This window comes from Mandrillus leucophaeus, unplaced genomic scaffold, assembly GCF_000951045.1.
Source record: "Mandrillus leucophaeus isolate KB7577 unplaced genomic scaffold, Mleu.le_1.0 Scaffold411, whole genome shotgun sequence".
In the NCBI taxonomy this organism is placed as follows: domain Eukaryota; kingdom Metazoa; phylum Chordata; class Mammalia; order Primates; family Cercopithecidae; genus Mandrillus; species Mandrillus leucophaeus.
In genome coordinates, this window is record NW_012104377.1 from 2,471,074 (window position 1) to 2,496,374 (window position 25,301).

Sequence of the window (25,301 nt, forward strand, 5' to 3'; positions counted from 1 at the left end):
TGGCTTAGTTGGCATGAATTTTCTAACAGTATTGGTTCTCCTCACTGCACAAAAATTTCTAAAACATAAATGAACTTATACGCATCAGATTTTCTTTCACCAGATTTGGCTGTGTATATATTTTACCTCCTGTTTTTTTTAATAAAATGAATTTTTGGACTTCTTAACAGGAAACTAGAAAATAGAACTGGCTTTCTCCCTCTCAAAGTATGATTATAACATTTAGACTGACCGTTACATAAGGCCGTGTAAAACTTATTCACTCAGTCAATAAATATTTATTATATACCAGGCACTGCTCTGGGCACTGGAGATACAGCAAGAAACAAAGCAAAGTTATTTGCCTCATGAAGCTTATAAACCATAAATAAATAAGAAAAATGTCTAATGTAAGATATGGTAAAATGCTATGGAGAAAAACAAGCAAGGAAAGCAGACAGCGTATGGGGGAGTTTAACTAGGGGAGAAGATGACACTTGAGCAACGACCTGAAGAGTGACGAGGCTAGCCAGGTCATCTACAGAAGGACATTCCAGACAGAGTAAATAGGACATGTAAAGGCCCTGAGGTAGGAACATGCCTGTGCTGGTTGAGTATTCCTGACACATTCGTATATGTCAGAAAGTATGCATCTATCTATAGGAAAGAGAGACTTCCTGAGCCTCAAATGGCCTTGCAGATAACACAGACTCCCTCACCCCGGGTCTGAGAGAATCTATGTCACTGTCTTTGACCTGGATTAGTAATAAGTCTATGCAATCAAGATCCTGGTTCTGGGTCCATTATTGGCACCATCTCTAATCTCCAGGATGTAGTTTACTTTAGCACTTTGGGATCAGTATCCAGGTTGGGTATAGTTCCCCTCTGGCAGTGCAAATGGCTGGGATAAGGGATGAGACATCCATTTAACCACCAATATCCTCATTAAAATAGCCCTGAGGACTGGTGGCTCAGTTTGTTAACCTGAGGGACTGATGGGGTCAAGGCTGAAGTTGGATCTCTCTCAAATTTCTGAGCACTCATATGACACAGAACACATAGGTAAGCCTAACCTGACAGCTCAAAGAGGTCAGCCATTGGTCTAATAAGAAATTGTGACTGAAGTCAAGCAAACAAACCAGAAATGTAACCCGCTTGAAGTGAAATTAGTATTTGAAACTCTAGCTTTTTCAAAAAAGGCTAAACTGGAGATTGACACAAGGATTTACCCCACACCTCTTTTAAATAGCAAGTTCTCTCCAGATTCATTGCCAAAGCGAAGCGTATCTATTCTGAAAGCATATTTTTCTTAATACTAAAAGACAATATTAAAGTACAAATTTAAAGCAGACATATAGTAGTTTAGTAATTTTATCACTGAATATATAGAACATAATGTACACTTGGTCTCTTTAAACTGGCATGCTTAACCCAAATAGGTGAGCTCACAATCAAAAATTACAGGAGTACCATTAATTATAAGACTCTTACAATAATAGCAGCAAATGACATTGTTTTCTTCATAACTACCATATCTGAAACTATAAAAGCATTGCTCCAACCACTGTTTTTGAACCATTTCTTGGTTCATACTAATAGTGAAAACGGACTTCCCTATATAACATTTCTTCTTTGTTTCTGTGCAGAGTGAGTAAGAAACATCTCAAGTGTGATTCATCTTTAGTAGGCCTACTTTTCCAGTCAGAAAACAAAATCATTTATTACCATAGATCAAGTCTTTCCATTTAAAAAAAACCTATTTATTTATTTGCCACTGCCATTTCAAAAAACTCTCCAGCTCTGTCATTTTCAAATACAATCTGATAAGTGGGATAACTGTGTGCCCAAGAAACTGGCAAGTGGCATAGGTGCAGGGCAAATCCAACAGTTCTTCAGCACCCAAGTACTGCTGAGTTTGATCTTCTTGGGACTGATTAAATTCACGGAATGGAAGCCCATTTTAAAATCAACCAAAGTACAGTATTTTCTATCTGGAATCTCAAGATTCCTACTCCTCCCCTCCTTACATTAAAAAAAAAATTAAAATACTTCTTTCTATACATAAAAGTGGGAGGTGCCCTATATTCCATTACAAGATAAACTATTTCAAGAAACAGTAAAATGATGGAAGTTAAAAGGTCCTCATATTATAGCACCTCATCCCTGCGTAGTGGGTTTAAATTTGTGTTACAATATTCCCCCCTTCTTAGGCTATTGCCCAGTTTAATTTTTATACATAATTTATCTAAATGGCAATAATACCAATAGCTAAATATGTCAGGCATACTACTAAATGTCAGGGATAGGCAGAGACAAAGACAGACTTGGGACATGCCCTCATGGAGATTATACTATAGGAATATAGTGACCATTTTCTCCATTTTATAGTTGAAGAACCATCATCTTAGGTGGACAGTGACTTGCCTGAGGCTATTCAACTACTAACAAGACTTGAACCAAGTCTATGTGCCTCTAAAACCTAAGTTCCTTCAACACCTGAATTAACTGAAGCATGAACAAATGGTGAGGGCTGCTGAAGGGCCATTCTTCAAGGTCCCCAGGCATATTTTAGTTGACTCAAACTGTAGGCAGAAAAATATCCATAGTCATTTCAGAGTCAGGCCTTACCCAGTCCCTTAAGAACTTTGATGTTCTCTTAAAAGATACATTCCAAAATACTTTCCCATGTTACAGGAGCAGCTGAGCCCAGAGTTTTGGAATTCTGAGCCCTAAACCACATAAAGTCCCTGTAAAGGAGCTCTCACCACGGCTCCTTCTGCCTGACACCCTCTGGAAGATTGTCACCTAATGCTGGCCACCTCCTCAGCACATGGCAAGAATTTCATCATTCCTCTTCCTTCCGAAGAAGCTTCTTGGGACTCATCCTCATACTTTAATGAATGCTAACATCCCTTTTTCACAGTATTCTCACTTCTCCTATGGACACTCTTTCCACATCCTACTTTGGATCTCCACAACGACAATAAAGAGACCAACTGTGCAACCCTGAAACATATGAAACAGGAAAGCTCCTACCTGGTCTGATTGGAATGAACTGTTAAACAAATAATCCTTCATAGTACTCAAAAAAAAATTGTGGTTTTGTTGTTGTTGTTGTTTGAGACAGAGTCTCACTCTGTCACCCAGGCTGGAGAGCTGTGGCACAATCTTGGCTCACTGCAACCTTCACCTCCCAAGTTCAAGTGATTCTCATGCCTCAGCCTCCTGGGTAGCTGGGATTATAGGTGCCTGCCACCAGGCCCAGCTGAATTTTGTACTTTTAGTACAGATGGGGTTTCACCATCTTGACCACGCTGGTCCTGACCTCAAGTGATCTGCCCACCTCGGCCTCCCAAAATGCTGGGATTACAAACATGAGCCACTGCGCCAGGTCCCATAGTACTCAAATAATTTCGACATAAAGTGACCTTATTTCCTGACATATTCTTTCTTGGTGTAGGAGAACTATTTTATTCTTTTGAAAGTATATTGTGAACATTAACACTGAAGTCTCATGACAGGGAATGAGGAAAGCAAGTTGGTTTACCTGATACTGCTTTGAGGGAATCTCTCATTTGACCAAATCCCTCATTTGGTCAAAATGACTAAATATGATCAGAATTCATAAAAGACAATGTCTATATATTTCTAAACTAAAAGGAAAACAGCATTAAATAGGAACTAAGTGGCTCATTTCATGAGTGGGAGACAGTGTTTTAATGGTTTTTAAATATGTCTTCCTATCCCTCCCCCTACTCTAACTTACCCCATTTAATTCACTAACCAAAAGATTAAACACCCATTTAACCAAAAGGAATGATTTCCTAGCCTTTCTTCTGCAACTAAAATGTCTGTGGATACCACACTTTGCTTGACTGAGATGTTCTGATGAGTGAGAAAGGAAAGAGGCTCCCAGAATCCACTCCCTTTTTGTTTTCTACCCTAACTTCTCAGTCAAGTCAATAAATACGTGGTAAGTTGGAATGTGGGTCATGGCACTGTAAGACTTGGCCTGCCACAAGAAATGTCTTTTACTTCATTTCAGAGTCTCAAAATGATCTTGATATTTGGTCTAGTCGCTCGAGAAAAATTGGCATTGGTGGCCCAACGGGGGCCTGAGGTGGCCGGCTGGAGATGAGGCGGTCATTTCCTATCCAGAGCAGTGATATTGAGCAGATGGGGGCTGCCAGCCGGCTGGCTTCTGGATAGGCGTCCGTGTCAGGAGCGATAGGCTGCGAAGTCACGTGGTGGGGCATAGGGCTGGTAATGCTTGCGGGTGGGCCCGGGGCGGCGAGGAGTCATGTTCATGTAGTCGCTGTGCAGGAGCCTGCTCCTCTTACTCCTCATCTGCAGAAAAGAGAAGTGTCAGTATGGAGGGACAATGTCATGGAAGGAGTTCTAAGACTTTGGACACAACTGTTGATATTATTAACTGTCAAATGACAGAGACACTAAAACACTAACCTTTTTTGAGCACCCTGGACTTCAGTAATGACTAATCACACCCAACTACTGACTCTTCACATTGAACTTTTCTTTGAAAAAATCTCAAAGAAAGTATTTTAGAGAAATGCGTCCCTGTTACTCTCAATGCTGTCATTTGACCTGAATTCAAAATGCATACTAATCAACATATCCACTATTGATATGTAAATACACTTGAAGGCCCTTTCTCCTTTGACTAGGTTAAGCCTGCCCACATTGGATCTTCTTACATTAGCATTTGCTTAACAAGCTGTTTTTCCATAATTAACCAAAGAGGACCTTCAGCTCCTGCAGAGTCTGGAATAATCACAAATTTGTAAAGATGGAGTCCAAACTAATGGCAATTTACAGTTCTAGACAACTAGCACATCCCTATTTCTTTATGGGTATGTATTTCTATAAAGACAATACTGTCACTCATCTCTCTTTCATAGGCTTGGCTCCCTCAGGATGAATTTCCACCAGAAGTGAGGAAAATAAGGGCAATCATTTTGCCCACCATGAATCTTAGCAAAATTTTTGACTAAGGGTTAGGAGCATCATTTCTGGATCAACGTGATAGTAAAATTTTACATTTCTTACAAATGACCCAGAAAACATCTAAAAACAGAAAGCCATCAGATTTCTGGATTCAGAATTCTCTATTATGACAAAGGTGCCTAGTTCCTGGCATACAGGCCGATACCTAAGTAGATATGCTGTACATAAATGACATGATACCTAAATGAATAAATAAGTGAATGATTTCAGCCCTGGTTTTGTTTCCATACACTCCTGCCTGAGCACTTCACACCTTCCTCGTCAAAGGGGCATGAGTAAGTGCTAAAGAAAGGTTTGAAAAAACACTGACCTCCAGGTTACTAAACATAGCTAACATGTTTTAAGTCCTCACCTTCTTCAACTCTCAGCAGCATTCTATACTATTGATAACTCTCTTCTTTTTGTGATACTATTTCTCTTTGCATCTATGACATCCCAGTTTTTATCCTACCTGTCTTGTCACTCCTTCCCTGCCTCCTTTGCAAGCTCATCCTTCTCTAACCAGCTGTTAGAATTTTTCACTGCTTGGTCCTAGGCCTTCTTCTCTACTGTATCCTCTTTCCCTAGGCAATCTCATCCACATTCACAGCTTCAATTACCACCTACTCACCCAAATTTGTATCTCTGGACTAAACCTCAAAGCCACTGTAAACTCAACATGTCTAAAATAAATTCAAGATTTCCCCAAAATGCTGGGTTTTTTTACTAGTGTTTCTCATCTGAGTGAATGACACTACCATATATACAGTTGCCCAAGACTGCCCTCCTAACCTCATCCTTGACACCTCAAGCTCCCTTAATCCCTGTCCCAGGGGACATTTAGTGAAGTCTAAAAACATTTTGGATCATCACAACGGGGAGGGATGCTACTGGCATCTACTAGGTAGAGGTCAGAGATGCTGCTAAACATCCTACAATGCACAGGGTAGCCCTCTGCAACGAAGAATTGTTTTGGTTCTACATCTTTTCTGTAAATGAAAGACTACAGCTGTCTTGAGCACAGGATCACAGCAAGGCAGGGGTAAGACCAAGGAAATGTCTGTCCCCAGATGAGTGTAGAAAACAGCTGATAACCTGGGAAGCATTTTTAGTACTTACTCCAACCCTGCGGACTCCCTTTGCCAAACCTCCAAGTGTCAGCCTCTGCCTCTGGACATCCAAACCAAATCACAGCTGGTAGAGAGGCCATAGTAATAAAGATGTCTTGATTCTCAGGTTCTTCACATTGCACGTAAAGATAATGAAAGGTCTGTTGCAGTCAACTCCCATGCTTATCCTCAAGCGATTGTCGATGGTGGACTGACTTACTATCACCCTAACTCTAAACACAGCAGTGGGATGAAAATGACAAATGCATGGCTGGGAACAAATACTATGAAGAACCTACGGTACCCATGTGTGTCAAGTATGTGTGATATGTGTGCAGGAAGTACCTACCCTATGTGTCTATGTCATCTCTACCCCTTCAACAGTGAATGTCAGCTAATGGTATGTGATTTCTGGACCATTCCTCCTTTGCCCTTCTCCCCATGCCAGCCTTACCCCCTTGTTTCCTGGGAACAGCAGCAACACACAGGGCATACGCAAGGTAATCTACTTAAGTACACATGGTCTTTAAGAATCTACTGGATTATTATACAAAGCAGACACTACCTGTACACACACTATCTACATTCCTCACATTGTGATCTGCAGTGGGGAACATAATGTTTTCTTAAAAGATTTCTTTAGACTAGGAAAACGGGCAGCTTTACCAGCACAGCTGTGTGAATGGAGAATTGAAAGACAGTGACAGGTGCTGGCCTGTGACAGCTTGACTGAAGGGAGCTCTTTATTTACTCAAATGTCAACATCAGGTCAAGAACTGAGATAGAATCTGCAGCTGCTCCCAGAAACCCGCTCAGCCTAGAAACCCACTCAACCCAGAACTGCCTACAGTAGCATATCATAGGTCCTCAGGAAGTTCCGGAAAACAGCAACTTACATCAAGGCACACTGCAGACCAGCCAAAAATAGGATCTCAGAAAATTACCCAGGAAATAGCTAAACTCCAGGGATCCATAATGGCCTAGATGCCCAGCTCAGCAAGGTACTTGTTGCTTAAACAGCAACAGCAGGAAAAGATAAGCCCAGAGTAAAAATACTATGTTATTCTACGAAATATAGACAAACTTGTATTTATACTCTTTTGGTAAAAGAGTACAAAGACACAGGTTTGAGATGCAGATAAGTGGTAGTTTTTATTGGGTAACCGAATTGACTGTAAGAGGCCACAAATGACAGGCCTGCCCAATTCACAGGGAGTCTGTAAGACAAAGTAAAACAAAAATAAATTTTTTTAAAACAAAGCAAGATGAATCTCACTAGGAATTAGTAGTGCTGCCAAGGAAAAACCCAGCGTGTCTGTGATGTGTCTGAGTCGAAAGCGAAGTTTAAATTCATTGAAAGTGAGAAGCTGTTTTTGTCCCTTTGGGTGACTCAAGTCACTCAGCAAATTGATGTCTCATTATAGTAACTGACATTCTAATGCATATTTATAATAAGTTTTCAATAATGAGCAGTGTCCTCTGCCACTGAAGGTTAAAGTAGTTCCCAAAACTACTTTCCACAGAGCTAGTAAATTACTTTGACCTAGGTCAGCATATCACAGGGGAATGCCTTTCCTGTAGGGGTACCCAAAGGGCCACTGCACCTGGCCTTTAAGTTAGAAAGTTGAGATTCCCAATGAGAGGATTGAAAAGCCATATGGTAGGCATAAAAGCCAATGTCCAGAGATTAAGAAGAAACAAGAACTAAGAATTCTAAAAACTCTAAAATTATCAGCAAACACCACGGAGGATCAAAGCTAGAAGTTAAGTTGGATGAAGACACCAAGATCTGGAAAGATGAAAGTAGTCAACTAACATCAGAGGCAGAATTCAGGCAATATTTTACAACACCAAAGCCGCACCTTCAGGGTTGGGCAACTTGCAGAAGGCAAGCCAGGCAAATTCTTAAGATGATACCTAGTATAAAGAATTTCCAGGAACAAGCGACCACTTTCTTTCCTACCCTGCAGCAGTACAGAGTAAGCAACAGGCAGCCTGACAAATGTCCATCTGAGCCCTAGGGTCTTCTGAATTGCAAGGAGCATGTGGGGAACAATTGAAAGGTAAGCTTCGGCAATAGGCCAAGAAGAGTCTAAAAGAATCTAAGACTGGATAATAGGAAGGCATGACTGTGGATCCAGGTCTGTACCTGCAGTCATCAAGCTGATAGTAAACAGAATGACTTCACATGATAAGGCTTTCAGAAATCACTGACCCATCTACGAATTAGGTAAATATATGGATTATGCCTTAAAGATGAGTATCATACTTCAGGCAGACTCATTTAAATCCTTAATCTGACCTCTCTGGAGGTTATCAATTCATCAATTCAATAAGCGTTCATTAAGCACCAAATGTACTTAATATCAAATGGAGAATATCAAGATAAATAGTCTTTTGGAGACTATCAAGAGAAATAGTCTTTTATCGGCCGGGCACGGTGGCTCAAGCCTGTAATCCCAGCACTTTGGGAGGCCGAGACGGGCGGATCACGAGGTCAGGAGATAGAGACCATCCTGGCTAACACGGTGAAACCCCGTCTTCACTAAAAAATACAGAAAACTAGCCAGGCGTGGTGGCGGGCACCTGTAGTCCCAGCTACTCGGGAGGCTGAGACAGGAGAATGGCGTAAACCCGGGAGGCGGAGCTTGCAGTGAGTTGAGATCCGGCCACTGCACTCCAGCCTGGGCGACAGAGCAAGGCTGTCTCAAAAAAAAAAAAAAAAGAAATAGTCTTTTATCTTTGAAGAGAATACATTTCTCATTGAAGAAATGACTCATCCATGCATGTAACTTCTAGAAAAAAATTCAAAGACAACATGGAGTCAATACATTCTGTACCATAACTGTGTACCTAAGAAGTTTCTGAGTAAGAATAAGTGTCACTCAGGGGTACGTTCTTAACTGTAAATGCGTTCATCAAAATGTGTTCAAACCCAGGCCAAAAATTCAATGTTGAGGAAGGTAAAGAAAAATACACCACATTTATTATGTAAACATTTACAAAAGTTGGTACTTCAATTCAGTGGTGAGAGCTCAGAAAACTCTAACTCCCATTATAGTTTCATAATGACAGCACCATACTTGGCCTCACACAATTCAACTGCTTCAGAGGAGAAAAAAATATGACTCAGATAAACAGATCTAGTTTCTTTGCTAGGTTTGAATACACAATTTCAGTAGCCAAGTTTCTCATGATTTTTGATCAAGCCAACATTGTCCATTGGCTTCAGTTGCCTAGCTTCCCAAGTTGCCTAGGTGTTTATACATATATACACATTAAAACTGTTTTATGTGTCATAATTATATTGCAAAATGGAGAGAAAAAAGGCAACTGCTCCTAATCCCTCTACCCTAATTTGCCCATTTAGCTTCTTATTTTGCCTCACCACCTACTCAATGCCTTCTGGGAAATCTAACTCATATCAGATTTTTATCTCAGATAGAGTCGAACGGGCTAAAAGAGAACCTACTCAAGCATGGGGAAAAGAAAATCATCATCATATATTAAACAGAAAATAAACCACATAGACAAAATTCTTGAATGTGTTCAGATTGCATGTGCAGTGGAAAAGTTACATAAAAGCAGTGCTGCTTCTCTTACCCAGAAAATACTAAAGGCCACTGTTACTAGCAAGCTATAGCAAGCCAGGACTCCACCAACCACCACCAGTGCCCAAAAGGGCTTAGAAGGTCCAGGAAATAGGGGGCTTGGACAAAGGTGTTTCCCTGAAAAACAAAATAGAGTGGATTAAATGATACAGGAATAGCAATTGAGTACATTTCCTTCTTTGTGAACATCAGAGAAAAATGTGAAAGAAATAAAAATATTAAACATATTACCAGCTTAGAGTGAATAGATTTCCTGTTTGAGACTTACCCAACCCCACCACTGACCATGACCTGGTCAGTTTTCATGACTACAGTTGAAAGCCATTACGTTAGGATGGTACACTGGTAGACTTGTATTCACTTGACTTTGTGGATTCTACTGTGTGATTCAAAATGGTGACTTCCAATGGCCTTAACCTACTTTACCCCTCTCTCCCATCAGAAGGTAGTTAATCTAGACCCTAAACTGCATCCTTGGAATAAGTTAAATAATATACATGTTTTCAAGCCTTAAGAAAATCATCAGCCTAATATGGCAGTCAGAACACTGGACTGCTAATCAGAGAATAAATTTCTAGCTCCAACCCTGCCTAATCGATTATATGATGATGAACAAGTCGCTTTATATCTTTAGGAATCAAAAGGGGATGAGAAGGAACCTATAGAATTCTATTCAAAATTAGAGAAAATTAGAACTAGAAAGCATACCAAAAATCCTCTAGTCCATTGATTTTCAATCCTAGCTGCACATTATCTGAGGAAATTTGAAAATATAATGATGTTCAGCACCCCTTCCTCAACCCATATCAATTACATCAGAATCTCAGGGCTGGAACTAGGCATTGGTATTTCTTTTAAAACCTACTCAGATTTATAATATATAGACAGGACTGAAAATTACTAAGTACAGGAGCATTGGTGTCCTCAGTTCTACTATAAATGATATGTGTATATGTGTGTATACATATATATAAAATACTATCCTAAAGTAGTATATCATTCATATAGGAAAAAATATTTCACTCTTAACTACAAGCAAGATAGCATAATTTTTAAACCTTTGACTTGATACAAGTGAAATATTCTGTTTGGACATTATAGATACTAGAAATCTAAATGGGACTCAGCAAACAAAATATTCACACATTAATTGTCTCTATTTTGCCAGAACACAAAATCTAATCTGCCACATTAAGTTAACGGTTCTTTCCTTATTTAGTATCCTATTTTTCATCAGCATGGTTCTGTTCCAGCATAGAAGAAAAACTATTTATTGGCATCATGCTAGGATTCAATACAAAACCGAACATATACATTTCTTATTATCATTCCACAAAAAGGAAAACCTATGATATATCCACAAAGTATACCAAAAAATCAAATTTTACTTGTTGCTACTAATAAACTGTATTCTTCTGAGTTGAGGAATCATGATTTTTTTTCCCCTAACATTTAGGCAGAACGTAACACCAACAAAAACTCAGCAGACTTATTTTCACTAATTCACAAATACCGCTTAATAGTTGTACTGAGTTTTTGACTATGAAAAAGTTAGGTGACTTATCCAAGATCGCAGAGTTGATTAATAGCAAATTTTATGTCCCCTAGTTTCTAGTTCAGCATTCTTTGTATATTTTAGAAAACGGAAAGGTACAGGCTGGGCGCGGTGGCTCACGCCTCTTATCCCAGCACTTTGGGAGGCCGAGGCAGGTGGCTCACGAGGTCAGGAGATGGAGACCATCCTTGCTAACACGGTGAAACCCCATCTCTACTAAAAATACAAAAAATTAGCCGGGCATGGTGGCGGGCTCCCGTAGTCCCAGCTACCTGGGAGGCTGAGGCAGGAGAATGGCCTAAACCCGGGAGGCGGAGCTTACAGTGAACCAAGATCGCCCCACTGCACTCCAGCCTGGGTGACAGAGTGAGAGTTCATCTCAAAAAAACAAAAAAAAAAAAGAAAGAAAGAAAGAAAAAGAAAAAGAAAAGAAAGAAAGAAAAAGAAAATGGAAAGGTACTTTTACAAAGGAAGATTACGGAGTACAAAAAAAAGAATTAATTAGAAATAGAACTGAGTCTTCCTGAGTCTTAACCCATTAGACCCAGTTGTTACTTGAGGGCACCTGGGCTTACATTTTAATGGTAACCTCTTTTCTGTCATGATCCACTCGAATGGAGAAAAATGATCTATTCCCACATGCGGTAGCTTCATCACTTACTCTCTCACTCAATGTCAGCAAAGGAAAATAAAGATATTCAAAATATAACCTTGAATCTCCTCTACAGTAAAAGGAAAAAATTTTCTGAAAACGTTGTTTGTCTTTGTTAGTATCAAATCACTTAGGCCTTACTCAACCCCACCACTGACCATGACTTAGTTTTCAGGACTACATTTGAAAACCATTATTTTAGGGTGGTGCACTGGTAAAGTTGTATGTTACCTTTCACATGGATAATGGTTCCATTGCTCTTCTCATTGTCTAGGTAAGGAGGAGGATACATGACTTCAATTTTGCAGAAGTAAATATCTGTTTGGTTAACATACAAATTCTGGAGATAGAATGTCACTGATTCATTGCCCAATTTCCCATCACAGTTGAATCCCGTCTTTGAGTAAACCTGAAGCTGCTGGGAGTAATTCCCATACACAACACAGACTTCCACAGCACTATCCAGTCCTTTATGAAGGGATGCCCGGAACTCCCTTGAGAAGAGATTGTAGGAATACTTGCAGCTAAGGTTGACTGCATTGTCGTACGCTACAAGCATGGGTGACTGCTTCACCAAAATCTTGTTTCCTGGGGGAAAAAAAAAATCATTTGCTTAGAACAAGAATATAAGGATAATTTTTCTTCCTGAAAGAAAAATGTATTAATTAACTAAATGAACAGATCTCCAGCAAAGGTTTTCTCTTGGCAGAAGATGTAGGACCTCTTCGAGGGATAATTATACTGAGAGTTCAAAAGTTAACATTTTGATATTATTTGCATCCTCTTTTGAATGGAGCAATGGAGCATGTTTACACCTAGAAGGCAGTACATGGCTTTCTGTTGGCATTGAGCACCACAGCTATACACTCAAAATTTTTAAATCTATATTCCCAAGACATTAATATTAATCATACGTTGGGCCAATTTCCTGATTGAGTGATATATTTGGAGGTGGCTTTACTGCCTGACAGACACACAAATAGATTTGTTTCTTTGTTTGTTTGTTTTTGAGACAGAGTTTTGCTCTGTCGCCCAGGCTGAAGTGCAGTGGTGCAATCTCAGCTCAGTGCAACCTTCACCCACTGAGTTCAAACAATTCTCCTGCCTCAGCCTCCTAAGTAGCTGGGATTACAGGCATGCACCACCACGCCCAGCTAATTTTTGGGGTTTTTTTAGTATAGATGGGGTTTCACCATGTTGGCTAGGCTGGTCTCGAACTCCTGGCCTCAAGTGATCTGCCTGCCTTGGCCTCCCAAAGTGCGAGGATTACAAGCATAAGCCACCAAGCCCAACCTACAAATAGATTTGTTTTTAAGTTGTGATACAGGCTTTTGTAAAGGAATTAAAATATTTTGAAACATTTTTACTTTGTTTATTGGCCATTCCAGGAGTGGGATGAAGAAACAAGAAAAAATATACCCAAGAGTTTGCTTTAATTTGTTTTCCACACCAAATTCAGAGAATAGCCTCCTCAAGAAATTCATAGATTTATTCCCTTAAATCATAAAGGGTGAAAGGCTCCAGAGGGGAGTTACCTCTCTGGTCCGTCATCTACCTTTACTGCTATCCCAACAAAAGATCAAAGAATCTGGAGACCATTTAGTTCAATCTTTAAAAGCAAAGAAACTGAAATTAGGTTATCAACTCCATAAGAGAAGAGAACACATAGATCTCATTTCCCATGGTATCCTCATCGTTGGCACATGACAATATTACTTTTTTCTTCTTTTCTAATGACTGTATAAGGCCTAGAAACATTAGCTGGTTTGTCTGAAGTCACCAAACAAGTGGTAAACAAAGCCAGAACTAAAACCCAAGTTATCTACGACCACCTGAGAAATAGACCACTGAAGCACTGAGAAACTGAGAATCAACTTTGCAACCAAGAGACCTTACAAAATTTTTCTTTTTTTTTTTTTTTTTTCTGAAGATGGAGTTTTGCTCTTGTTGCCCAGGCTGGAGTACAATGGCGCGATCTCAACTGACTGCAACCTCCACCTCCTGGGTTCAGGTGATTCTCCTGCCTCAGCCTCCCGAATAGCTGGAATTACAGTCATGCACCACCATGGCCAGCTAATTTTCTATTTTTAGTAGAGATGGGGTTTCTCCATGTTGGTCAGGTTGGTCTCGAACTCCCAACCTCAGGTGATCCACCCGCCTCAGCCTCCCAAAGTGCTGGGATTACAGGTGTGAGCCGCTGCGCCCAGCCCTCAAGAATTTTTCTAAAACAACAAACCACTTTGTGTCTTTGATTCAAATTTCAATGCAAACAAAAGCATTTTTTTTGTTCTTGTTTTGGGGTGTGTTAATAATTATTTACCTACTTGCATTTCTTTTAAGTTTATTTGAAGCAACATCCGTATACCCACACTGAAGAACCAAACAAAATCAGATTCATTTTTAAATGAAATTTACAATTTAACTGAATTTGAATTCATACACACAGGTGTTTTGTTTTGGTTTTGGTAAGAAGAGAATGGCATAGAACTAAATTAATAGTAACTTTTTGTCTCCTATATAATCAACAATGCTGGCCACGCATGGTGGCTCTCACCTTTGTGATCCTAGCAATTTGGGAGGCCAAAGCGGGAAGACTGCTTGAACCCAGGAGTTCAGACTAGCCTGGGCAACATAGAAAGAACCCATCTCTACAAAATTCTTTTTAAAAAATCGTTGCTGGCTTTATATCAAGAACTTTAAAATGAAAAAATATCTGCCCGGGTCCTCCTGCTTCCAGAAATTCTGATTTAATTGGTCTAGGATGGGGGAAAGGATTGATACTAAGTTTTTTTCTTTATTTTAGATAATAACTTTATTGAGATATAATTCAGGTACTATAACATTTGCTGTTTTAAGGTGTAAAATTCAGAGACTTTTTAGTATATTCACAAAGTTATGAATGAATCACCACTATCTGATTCCAGAATATTTTCATTACTCCATAAAGAAAGACCATACCCATTTACCATCACCCCGCTTCCTCCCTCCCTTAAATCCCTGGAAACCATGAATCTACTTTGGCCCTATGAATTTGCCTGTTCGGGACTGTTTTTATAAGTAGAATCATACAATATGTGGCTTTTTGTGTCTGACTTCTTTCACTTAGCATAATGTTTTCAAGGTTCATCCATGTTGTAATGTGCATCAGAACTTCATCACTCTTTATGACCAAATAATATTCCATTGTATTGATATACTACATTTTGTTTTTCTATTCATCACCCTTTGGTTATATGAATAATGCTGCTATGAGCATTTGCATCCAGATTTTTATGTGGACATATGTTTTCAACTGTCTTAGGTATTTGCCAGCAGTAAAATTGCTGAATCATATGGTAACTCTGTGTTTAACTTTTTGAGGAATTGTCAAACTGTTTCCAAAGCAACTGCACCATTGTACATTCTCACCAGCAGTGAATGAGGGCTCCAATTTATCCTCATCCTTGCTGACAGGTGGTATTGTCCATCTTTTCTATTGTAGCCATCCTAGTGAGCATGAAGTGATATCTCATTATGGTTTGATTTGCTATTTCTCTAATAAGTAATGATGTTAAGCATGTTTTCATGTGCTTATTAGTCATTGGTCTATTCTTTTTAGAGAACTCTCTATTCAGATCACTTGCCCATTTATTAACTGGTTAGGTTATTTCTCTTTTTATTATTGAATTATTAGAGTTCTTTATACATTTTTTACACTTTTTTTTTTTTCTTCTTGACAGTCTCAATCTGTCACCCAGGCTGGAGTGCAGTGGCACAATCTTGGCTCACTGCAACCTCTGCCGCCTGGGATCAAGCAATTCTCCTGCCTCAGCCTCCCAAGTAGCTGGCATTGGAGGTGACCACCACCACTCCCAGCTAATTTTTATATTTTCAGTAGAGATGGGGTTTTTCCATGTGGGCCAGGCTGGTCTAAAACTCCTGACCTCAGGTGATCTGCCTGCCTCAGCCTTGATACAAGTTTCCTATCAGATATGTGATTTGCAAATGTTTTCTCTCATTCTGTGGACTGTCTTTCATATTGGCTTAAAAGTTCCCCCACCTAATTCTAATATTCAATCGGGTTGAAAGCCACTATGGCCTAGTGGAATTCACCTGACAACATATTTAGAATCACCTGGAGAAATCTAAAAGCCCTTGGTTTTCCAAGGCCAATTAAATCAGAATCTCTAGGTATAGGACCCAGACATCCATTCATATTTTTAAAGTTTCTCTAGTAATTCTAGATGGCAGTCAAGTTTGAGAACCAGTGGCCTAACAGAGGAAACCTAATTTCTTATCCTCAGATAGGCCTCCACAGGCTTTTCCAATCTCATTTCCTTAAATCGAAACCCTCCTAATTAGACAGACCATTTAAGCCAACATCCCAGGAACACACTGAGCATTCCTACCTCCGTGCTTTGTCTACTAACTCCTTGGAACGGAGCACCACTCCCTTCTCAGGTATCAAAATGATTACTATCTGTATCACTCACTTGACATTTGGTCGAGTTCTACCTTTTGAACAACTCTTGTTTCACATGCTTCAATTTGCTTAGCTTTGGATTCACGTACAATTCCCCTAGGCCCCTGGTTTCCAAGTCTCTTGACAGAAAGGACCACATATTATGCTTCTTTACATAACACAGTATGACTAATAGACTCTCATTAAATAATTGTTGAGTGAAAGATGGTGATCCTGCTGTACTGTTGTTATCAGTAGCTAGGTTTGACTACCATCTCATTAAATCCTTGTTCAAAACCTGTGTCAACAACTTTAACTTCACTTATTATTTGTTCCACAAATATTTTGCAAAAGCACTGAAAAGTAAACATGCAAAGAATTAAAAGGTTCAACCTGTCTTAATACAAACATCCAATTTTTTTTGTTGTTTTTGATTTATTTTGTTTGTTTCCTTTTTTCACTTTGAAGGAGATATTAGGTCAGTTCTGATTGGAAGAGCAACCAACTCCAGCAAGTAATGCCTGCATCTCCCCTCCTTTTCAGAGAATGCAGCTTAGGCATTTGTATTCTGCTTGCTCACCCCCCTGGGAATTTTGTTTCTATTGCTAATTATTTGGATTTTGTTTTAATGCACATTCAAATTCTTGCTGATCTGCCTTTGTTAGCTGATTTAAAGAAAAAGATGAGAATGACAATAGGACTTCTTCGTGGGGATAAAAAAGGGAGTGTGGGTGGGCTGGAAAGAAACCTCAGATGGCTCCCCAGTTTGACTCTCTCCCAGCACCCACAGTGAGGTGGAGAGAGGGAAGGGAGAGGGAGGAAAGAACAAAAGCTATGGCATCTAGAGTCCAGTGGATTGCTGAATATGTCCTGTCTAACTCAGGGTGTGACGTGTTCCTAAGATGCACATGGGAGAGAAGAATTGATTTCCCAAAAATGAATGGCTTTCAATTCCTGTCCTTGGGCAGCTCATGATCTGATGGGGAAGAAAGATGTAAATAGACCCTACTTTAAACATAGTGACACAGTGATCTGCACAAAACTTCTGAGGGGAACTGGGGAACCAGCTAAGGATCTACGGAGATGACTGCTGACCTGAGTCCTGAAGGATTATGCATACATGGATTTGACCAACTTTTACTAAGTAAAAGTTAACCTGGCTAAGATATGTCTTTGTGTTGGAGACTGGGGTGAAGTGAGAGAGTGTGTTTGACCTGGAGGTGAGTTAGGGGACTGTGGGGAGGATAAGACAAAGAGAGAAAAAGAGCAGTCTGGGCAAGGGAGATGAGGAGGGTAAGAAAGAGTGTGGCAGACTTGGGGAATTACAGCTACCTTCTTTTTGCTGGGCCATGAGTTATGAAAGGGAAGATTGTCAAAGTGAGCATAGTTCACTCCATTAGAGAGCCTGGGCTCTCTTCTGAAGGTGATGAAGATCTATTGAAGGCTTTTATGCAGAAAAGTGCTAAGATTTTGCTGGAAAAGAGCTTGAAAACTATTTGTTTTGAATAAGGCCATTTGATGAAAAGCCATCCAATTTATTGTTCATGTTTACTTTCCTCCCTCTTCTTTGTCAACATAGATCATTTTTAAATTAGGTAGCTCTCAAGCACAGATACTATACTTGAAATAGTTTGCTTACTATGTGTTAATATGTGACGAACAACCTCCTAGTTTAGAGTTCAAGCTGAGTTCAAGGTTGGCTGATAAAATCTCTTGTTTCTCAATATTTATATCCTTATAACATTTGGTCCCACTTTGGTTCATGTCAATAATTCAGGGAAGCCTAAATGGGAAACTATCTCATAAGACCTCGGAATCTCTGTCTGCTTTGCAAGACACTAAAATGAAAGAAATTTACTTTTGGTGCTAGAAAAAGATAACCAGTGACTCTAAGTGATATTGAATATGAGTGATCATTGTGACTTTGAGTAAACACAGTAATTCTGATTTCTCTTATTTTCTTTTAAAATGGGGCATGTGTAAAAATGCACACCCCTTGCTCTATGACAGTGAAGTAAAAACATGGAGAAATCAAAGTAGCTGATAATCAGAATATCAGGTGACATTTGGCTTTGACATGTATTTTGGTCCTCTGAGTTTCTGAAAATCCACAGTACTTCAAATAATGTAAGAACATACTACAAATGTAAGGACATATCTAGACTCAGAAGTAACCCAAATATTTAGCTCCCTTGTCCTAACTTCTGTTTGATTTCTTCTTGCTTTCCAGTTCATGCTAGGAGTAGAAGACATTCTTCTTAGGCTACTTGGGTATTAGCAGACCCAGCCCTTTCCCTATGAATATTTGATTTTCCTTCTTGTGGGTGTTCAGGTAAGGTCTACCTAGGTCAAACCTACTAGGTTAAAAGGAACATTGTCAACCCATCCATTTTCTTTGCTTACGTTATCAAAAGATTGGCCTGACTGACATTTCTCTAACTGAATTGACAAGTTGTTTTGATGATGAATTTAGTGCTTTGCTTTTCAAAGCCTTTCCTAGCAGCTAAACCAGCTAAAGGTGTGGAGACAGGAAGCACTAACCTCAAACCTCTTTCCCTCACAGCTCCTGCTTAACAACAGGCAACATGAAGAGTGAGATTGGAGGTGAGAAGGTACTTATCTGCTGCTTGTGAGCAAGGTACTGAGAGCTAAAAGATTTCCCACAGATAATCTGTGAATCTTGTGATATAGTCGACTTCAGGAAAATTGAAGTTGCTTGAACTTCCATGAGAATGGCAGTGGGTGGTGGGGAAGCTTGGTTACAAAAAAAAAAAAAAAAAAAAAAAACTTGCCATTTACACCTATTATAAACAGGTCAATTACCATATTTAGTAACGAGGTCAACCCTCTGCACAGGTGGGGTGGTAACCACCTCTAAAGTGTGGCTCCCAGCATCAAAGAACTCTGACCTTAAAAGGACCCTCCCACCAGTTCAGTTAATGTTTAGATTTCCAAAGAAAATGAAGCCTAAAATGCAATATGGGAAACACATTGGCTTAATTTAGTATCTATGGCTTACATTCATAGGGCTATAAAATGCTCTTTCTTATTTCATCTCATCTGAACTCTACATTATCTCATCTGAACTCAGATATATATATCTGAACTGTGAAGTAAATAGGCAGGACAGTCATCTTTATGCCCATCTTACAGACGGGGAAACTGAGGTCAAAGAGGTAGATGAGTTGTCCAAGGTTACAGGAAATATAAGTGATCCTTGAAATTTAAGCTCATACCTCATGACTTCTAATCTACTGTTCATTTCCCTCTGCCATGTTGCATCACAATTTCAACACAATTTCAGTGATTGGTTCTAGATCCTCTCAAAGTTGGACTTGATAGGGAGGATGGTACTAGATGTCTGGAGTGAGGGTTAGGGAGGAGATTACCATTAAGTAGGGAAGTGAATGGAATGGGAAGAGGATCAGAACAAAATAAATTTCATTTTCCCCATCATTTTATTAGAGTCTTATCCTGCAAAAAAAAACCACTCAACTGGAAGGAAACTTGGAGATGATCTACGTCAATCCCTTATTTTAAAAAAGAGGCCATTGGGGCAAAAAAAGAAGAAGAAGTAAATGACTTTTCAAACAAGGTCACACAAATAAGGGGAGAGCTAAGATATAATTTATTTATTTAGACATCTAGAAGTAATGTTTTAAATCATGAATGGACAGAAAAACAACTTTGTTCATTCAGCAAGACTGAATTTATTTCATGCTCCTATCTAGAAAAAATTTGTTTCCAAATTTTTTGCCTCTAATGCACATATACAAAACATTTTGCTTACAATTTTGAAGCCTTCATAAAGGTCATAGATGGATCCCAAATAAGGCCTACAGACAGTATGATCACATCAAATGATCTTATAAATTATTTCTGATGCACAAGTAATAATTATACCATTGAGATCTTCCATTCCAGCTTACCCAAGTGTACAAAAGGGATTGAACATAGACATGAGTCAACATATAAAGTCACATTTCAGTCTGAACTTCACTAGGAAAATCCTTAACTTCGGGGCTTTTGTGAATTACATTTGTTTGTCATTTTTTTCCTTTTCTTTCTCATAGCACCATAGAGAAATAAAATGGCACATAGACACTGGTGAACCAGACAGTAAAGTCAGCAGCACTCAAGAGTGGAACATGTACTGGGAAGCTAAAGAAGCAGTTAGAGAGCTGGAATACATGATTAATTAGCAATGTGATTTTCCTCCAGAATCTAAGAACTTTATCAGGTTCCATTTATACACATCATAGTCTGACTTTCTTTTGCAGTTGAAAAATCAGGTTGTAAGATTCTAATTATCTGGTTTCCTTTTAAAAATTCGGACTGAACAGAATTTCATGTGTTAGGTAGAAACCAAAAACAATGAAAGCTTCTACTTTCAGCCGTCTTGCCCTGTGATATTGGTGAGCATACTGTGAAGGTGACGCTGATTTCCCTGGCATAGAAGAGCACCTCCCTCCTGACCACAGAGCTGGTTAAGTTACTGTAACTTTCCTCTGAGTACATTTCCTGTTCAGGCCCAGGATGCCCTTCAACACGTGACCATCTGTCCACTGGCTCCTTTTCAGGCTCTGTAAGGGGTAGGTTCCCCCACAAGACAACCTGCTGGTTGCTCAGGAACCTGTGAGACAAACTGTGCTCCCTGAGAAGAAAGGGGGACTCAACAGTCTACGACTCTGATAACCTTAGCTGGTGGCCTGGCTTCCTTCTGATAAGAGAAAGAGAAGTACAAAACATTCACCAGACTGTAGCACCTTTCCCCATCCTCTCTGAGCTTCAATGAAGATAAAAACAAAGCTATTCATGACCCACCATGCTTTGAATGGACCCACTTTTTCTCCCAGAAATTCATGTTAAAATGAAAAAATGGTAATAATAATGCAGGTTATGGTTTAAAATAATTCTGTGGTCATTTCATCTAGTTTTCTGTTGACTGTTATCTTGGAACTCTTCCCATTTTCACAAGAAATGAAGGTTTAAGGAAAATCTCTTCACAAAAAAAAAGGTAGGTGGGGGACTTTGAATAAGCTTGATAGCCATGCAGATATAGTTGTCCTCTGGATCCATGGGGGATTGGCTCCAGGACTCCTGCAGATACTAAAATCCATGGAAGCTCAAGTCGTGCAATTGTTGGTCTTCTGTATCCATAGCTTCTGCATCCCACAAATACTGTTTTTGATCCATGGTTGATTGAATCCACAGATGCATAACCCATGGATATGGAGGGCCAACTATATGTTGTCTCATTCCAGATCCCAAATGAAAACAGATGGCACACACAAAAGTGGGCAAGAGTAGAAGGATTATTTATGAAAGGACTGTTGGCAAAGGTGTGGCGACAGCAGAACCACAAGGGGTAGTGCCAGAGCCTGTGACTTGCAGCAGCAGAATTATGACCACCCTTAGGTCTAAAGAGACCAGGGGACAGCGAAGTTACCAGAACCAGAAGGAAAGAGAGTAGTGTAGAGGAGGCCACCATGACAGAAGCAATGACTTCCATCAAGAGAAGCAGACGAAGCAACCAGCCTTGGCCAAGATTGTGTATGTCACAACTATCAGTTACACCAAGCACATTAACTGTTCTTGACAGAAAGTACGGTTTTCAAACAAAATCTAAAGAGGTTTTAGTTCGCACAAGGACAAATGATTACAGGTAACAATAGAAATAGAAATAGAATCCTGATTAATAAATTTACTAATTTATCACACCTGTAATCCTAGCATTTTGGGAGGCTGATGCAGGTGGATCACTTGAACCCAGGAGATGGAAACCAGCCAAGGCAACATGGTGAGATCCCAGTTCTACAAAAATTACAAAAATTAGCTGGGTGTGGTGGTACCTGGCTGTGATGGCATGTGCCTGTAGTCCCAGCTCCTTGGGAGGCTGAAGTGGGAGGATCACTTGAGCCTAGGAGATCAAGGCTGCAGTGAGTGGTGATCGCACCACTGCACTCCAGCCTGAGCAACAAAGTGAGACCCATCTCAAATAAATAAATAATTTACTAAAGAAGTTGCTTTTGGTCAGCACTAATCCAAGCCCCACCTTTAACCTTTATTTGTGTTCCTACACAGGCAGACACTATAATATAGAGGACACTTGTTCTTGTCCTCTTAAAAAAGTTATTGTGCTACATATAACTGTCAGAAAGTAACTCAAAGGTCAGATAGTTCAGTAGCAAAAAGTCCCATCTGAGCACCAAGACCTAAGACATTCATTTTTGAGAGGGAAAAGTTATCAAAAACAATCAATGAGTACTTTCTGAGAAGAAATTTTGATGTGTCAGAGAATTGTCCTTTGGTATTCTGACTTCTGCTGTGACAGCGTCATTCATTCATTTATTCATCGAGTACCTAATGTACTTGATTCTTAGGAGATGGAAAGATGTAAAAGACAGAGCTGTTTCATCCTAGGAGAATTCCTAAGGCAAGTACACAATCAGCTACTCTCTGAAGCCATCTGTGGTACATGGACCCTATAAAGCGTCATTGATAGTCACGTGAAAGAGGCCTTGTTTCCAGACAGGATGATTCTGGAGGCTTTTGCAGAGGCTTCGCATTTAGCTGAGCCATAAGGTCTGGGGCAAATTTAGACAGGCTAAGATCATGGAAATGACCTTAGTGTGAAGGTTTATTGGGAACTGGCAGAGCATTCCATTTATGTAGGATGGAAACAGATGAAGATGGCCGGTACCAGTCATGGGGAGCCTTAAATGCCAAGAAAAGGCACATGGATCTTACCAGAAAGACCACGGGAGATGCTGAAGATGTCTGAGTTGAGAATGTTGTGGTACATGCTGCTTTGGGAAGGTTAGCATAACCTTGAGGAGTGCAGCAAGCAATCTTGGCTGCCCTTGGCTTGGAGCAAGGGAAGAGCTGAGGCAGAGACCAATCAGGAGGCTGATGCAAGAGCACTGATGTGAGTTCATCAGGCCTGAGCTGCGGAGGTGGCAGCTGGTATGAAAGGGTCGAACAAGGCATTGGTGCTCAGTTTTACAAACTGATAGTGAACAGGAATGGAAACTGACCCAGAGTTCATGCACTCGGTAAGGGTGTGAGTGGAGGTACCATTGACAAGATCAGGTAAGTTAAGAGGAAATTTGTTCATCCTGGGGGAAAGATCTAGAAGTTGTTAGAAGCACAGGACTAGAGTTGGAGGAAGCCAGTTGGGGACAGAAATGTACATTAGGAAGTTCATATGTATTAGGATGACAGTTAATATTAAAACCGCTAAAAACCATCACCTGTGCTGTAATCCATCCCTATCACTCAGAGATGCCACCCAGCAATGCAGGATGTGAGTGCTCTGGGACCAAAACTTCCTAAACCCAAAGCAACATAAACTCAGGTGCAGTGTGACCCAGTCCCTACCGTTCATAGGTCAAATCTGCTATTTTCCTCTGATCTCTTAATGTTAGAAAGACAATCTAAGGGGACAACGTAGCAAGAGTACCTTAACTTACATGAAAGTGGAACCCGTACCAAAAGCCACCAAACAACTCCCCAAAATCAAATCTTACTATCCTAAAAGGTTGCCTGTAGTCCAAATAGAAGGTAACCAGGGAATTATAGCTTTCTGTACATATATATTATTATAGTAATTCAGTTAACAGATCAAAAGAAAACCCATAGGTATAAAGAGACCTCCTCTATTAATTTATTATTTTCTAAATATATGTTTTAATCTAGTAACCAAATTTGAGAGCCATATTTTCCTCCTGAGCCACGATTATCCTGATCCCTCATTCAAAACAACTCTGTAATGAAGACAACAGTACATTTTTCCTGTCTGTTCCATTCTGCCTAAATCACATACCTCTGAAGAATCTGCTCAGGATCACCTTGTCATATACAGAACCCCCAGGTAAATATCATGGCCCAGAAGTTTACATAATTACTGTGTTGGACCTCAACATTGCATAGGAAAATAGGAGACAGCAAAGGCAGCATTGCCCCCTCAAATCCAGCAGTCATTTCTAAGCACATTAGCAGCATCTAGGATCCCAGTTAGCAATCCCTGCAAGAGATTTCAGAGATGGCTGGTTTGTAATTTCTTCTATTTGCTCTATCAGGTCATAAGAGCATCCACAAGGGGTGGGGTAGTTGAGCTGCCTTGTTAGACCTGACAAAAGCTAGCTTTTTAAAAAATTCCACCTCAGAAGCACTTTTAAGCCAGAAAGTAGACCTGAGATATCCTCCAGCCCAAACTCTTCATGTATCAGATGAAGAAACCAAGGCCTAGAAAAGTTCTGTCACAGCATGACAGACTAATACTCCTAATCACATCCCTCACCTTGAGAAATCCTTGGGATTAGCTTTTGAGTTTGAAAAAAGAGAGGGCAAAAGAATAGCGGACTGGCCTCCCTAAGCCAAGGTCAAGCAACCATATCCTTGTTCCAAAACACACAGGGAAATGCTAAGATTAACATCCCTGACTGGAAACTGGAGCCCCGCCCATAATGTTGGGCAGGGTTGGTTTGAACCCTGTGACCCTGTGATCTCAGCCATGAGCTGAGGTCAAGCCTAGCCATAGTGTGCATTGTTGAGGGCTCAAGCAGGAATTTAAAGTATAAATGGGCTAAGTCTTCAGAGAGAAGGCGTGTATTACCCAGTAGCCCTTGTTGATGTAGGTTTAACACTATGACCTACTCTGAGAGATTTGTTTGTTTTTAACCTCAGGTTCACCAGTATAGAATCACTCATCTACCATAGCATCATCTAACTTATCTCTACCCCCGTAAGTCTCTTCTCTTGCTCCCCATCTTCTTAGAGGTTTGTCCTCCTCTCTCTAATACACCCATCTCCTATGCAACCCTCCCCATCTCCTTGAGAAAACTGCCCCCACCCTCTTTTTTTCCTCTCTCTCCTCCTCCTTTCTTTCCTAATAATAGCCTTCTCTACCTTCCAGCCCTGCAATGCTACACATACACACACTCTCTCT

General features: G+C 40.0%; 1 protein-coding gene across 4 annotated transcripts in view; it reads right to left on the reverse strand.

The window, feature by feature from the left end:
- Positions 1-258: 258 nt before the first annotated feature.
- CD28 (CD28 molecule) overlaps positions 259-25,301 on the reverse strand; it is a 32,790-nt gene continuing 7,747 nt past the window's right edge. The window contains exons 2-4 of one of the 4 annotated variants that reach the window (XM_011992483.1): positions 12,433-12,498; positions 9,696-9,820; positions 259-4,326 (exon numbers count right to left, since the gene is read on the reverse strand). In XM_011992483.1, coding sequence (XP_011847873.1) covers positions 4,198-4,326; positions 9,696-9,820; positions 12,433-12,498 — 320 coding nt within the window. In that variant the 3' untranslated portion in view covers positions 259-4,197. Of the gene's footprint in view, positions 4,327-9,695; positions 9,821-12,141; positions 12,499-25,301 lie in introns of all 4 variants that reach the window. The other 3 variants (XM_011992482.1, XM_011992481.1, XM_011992484.1) reach the window with 3 other exon arrangements.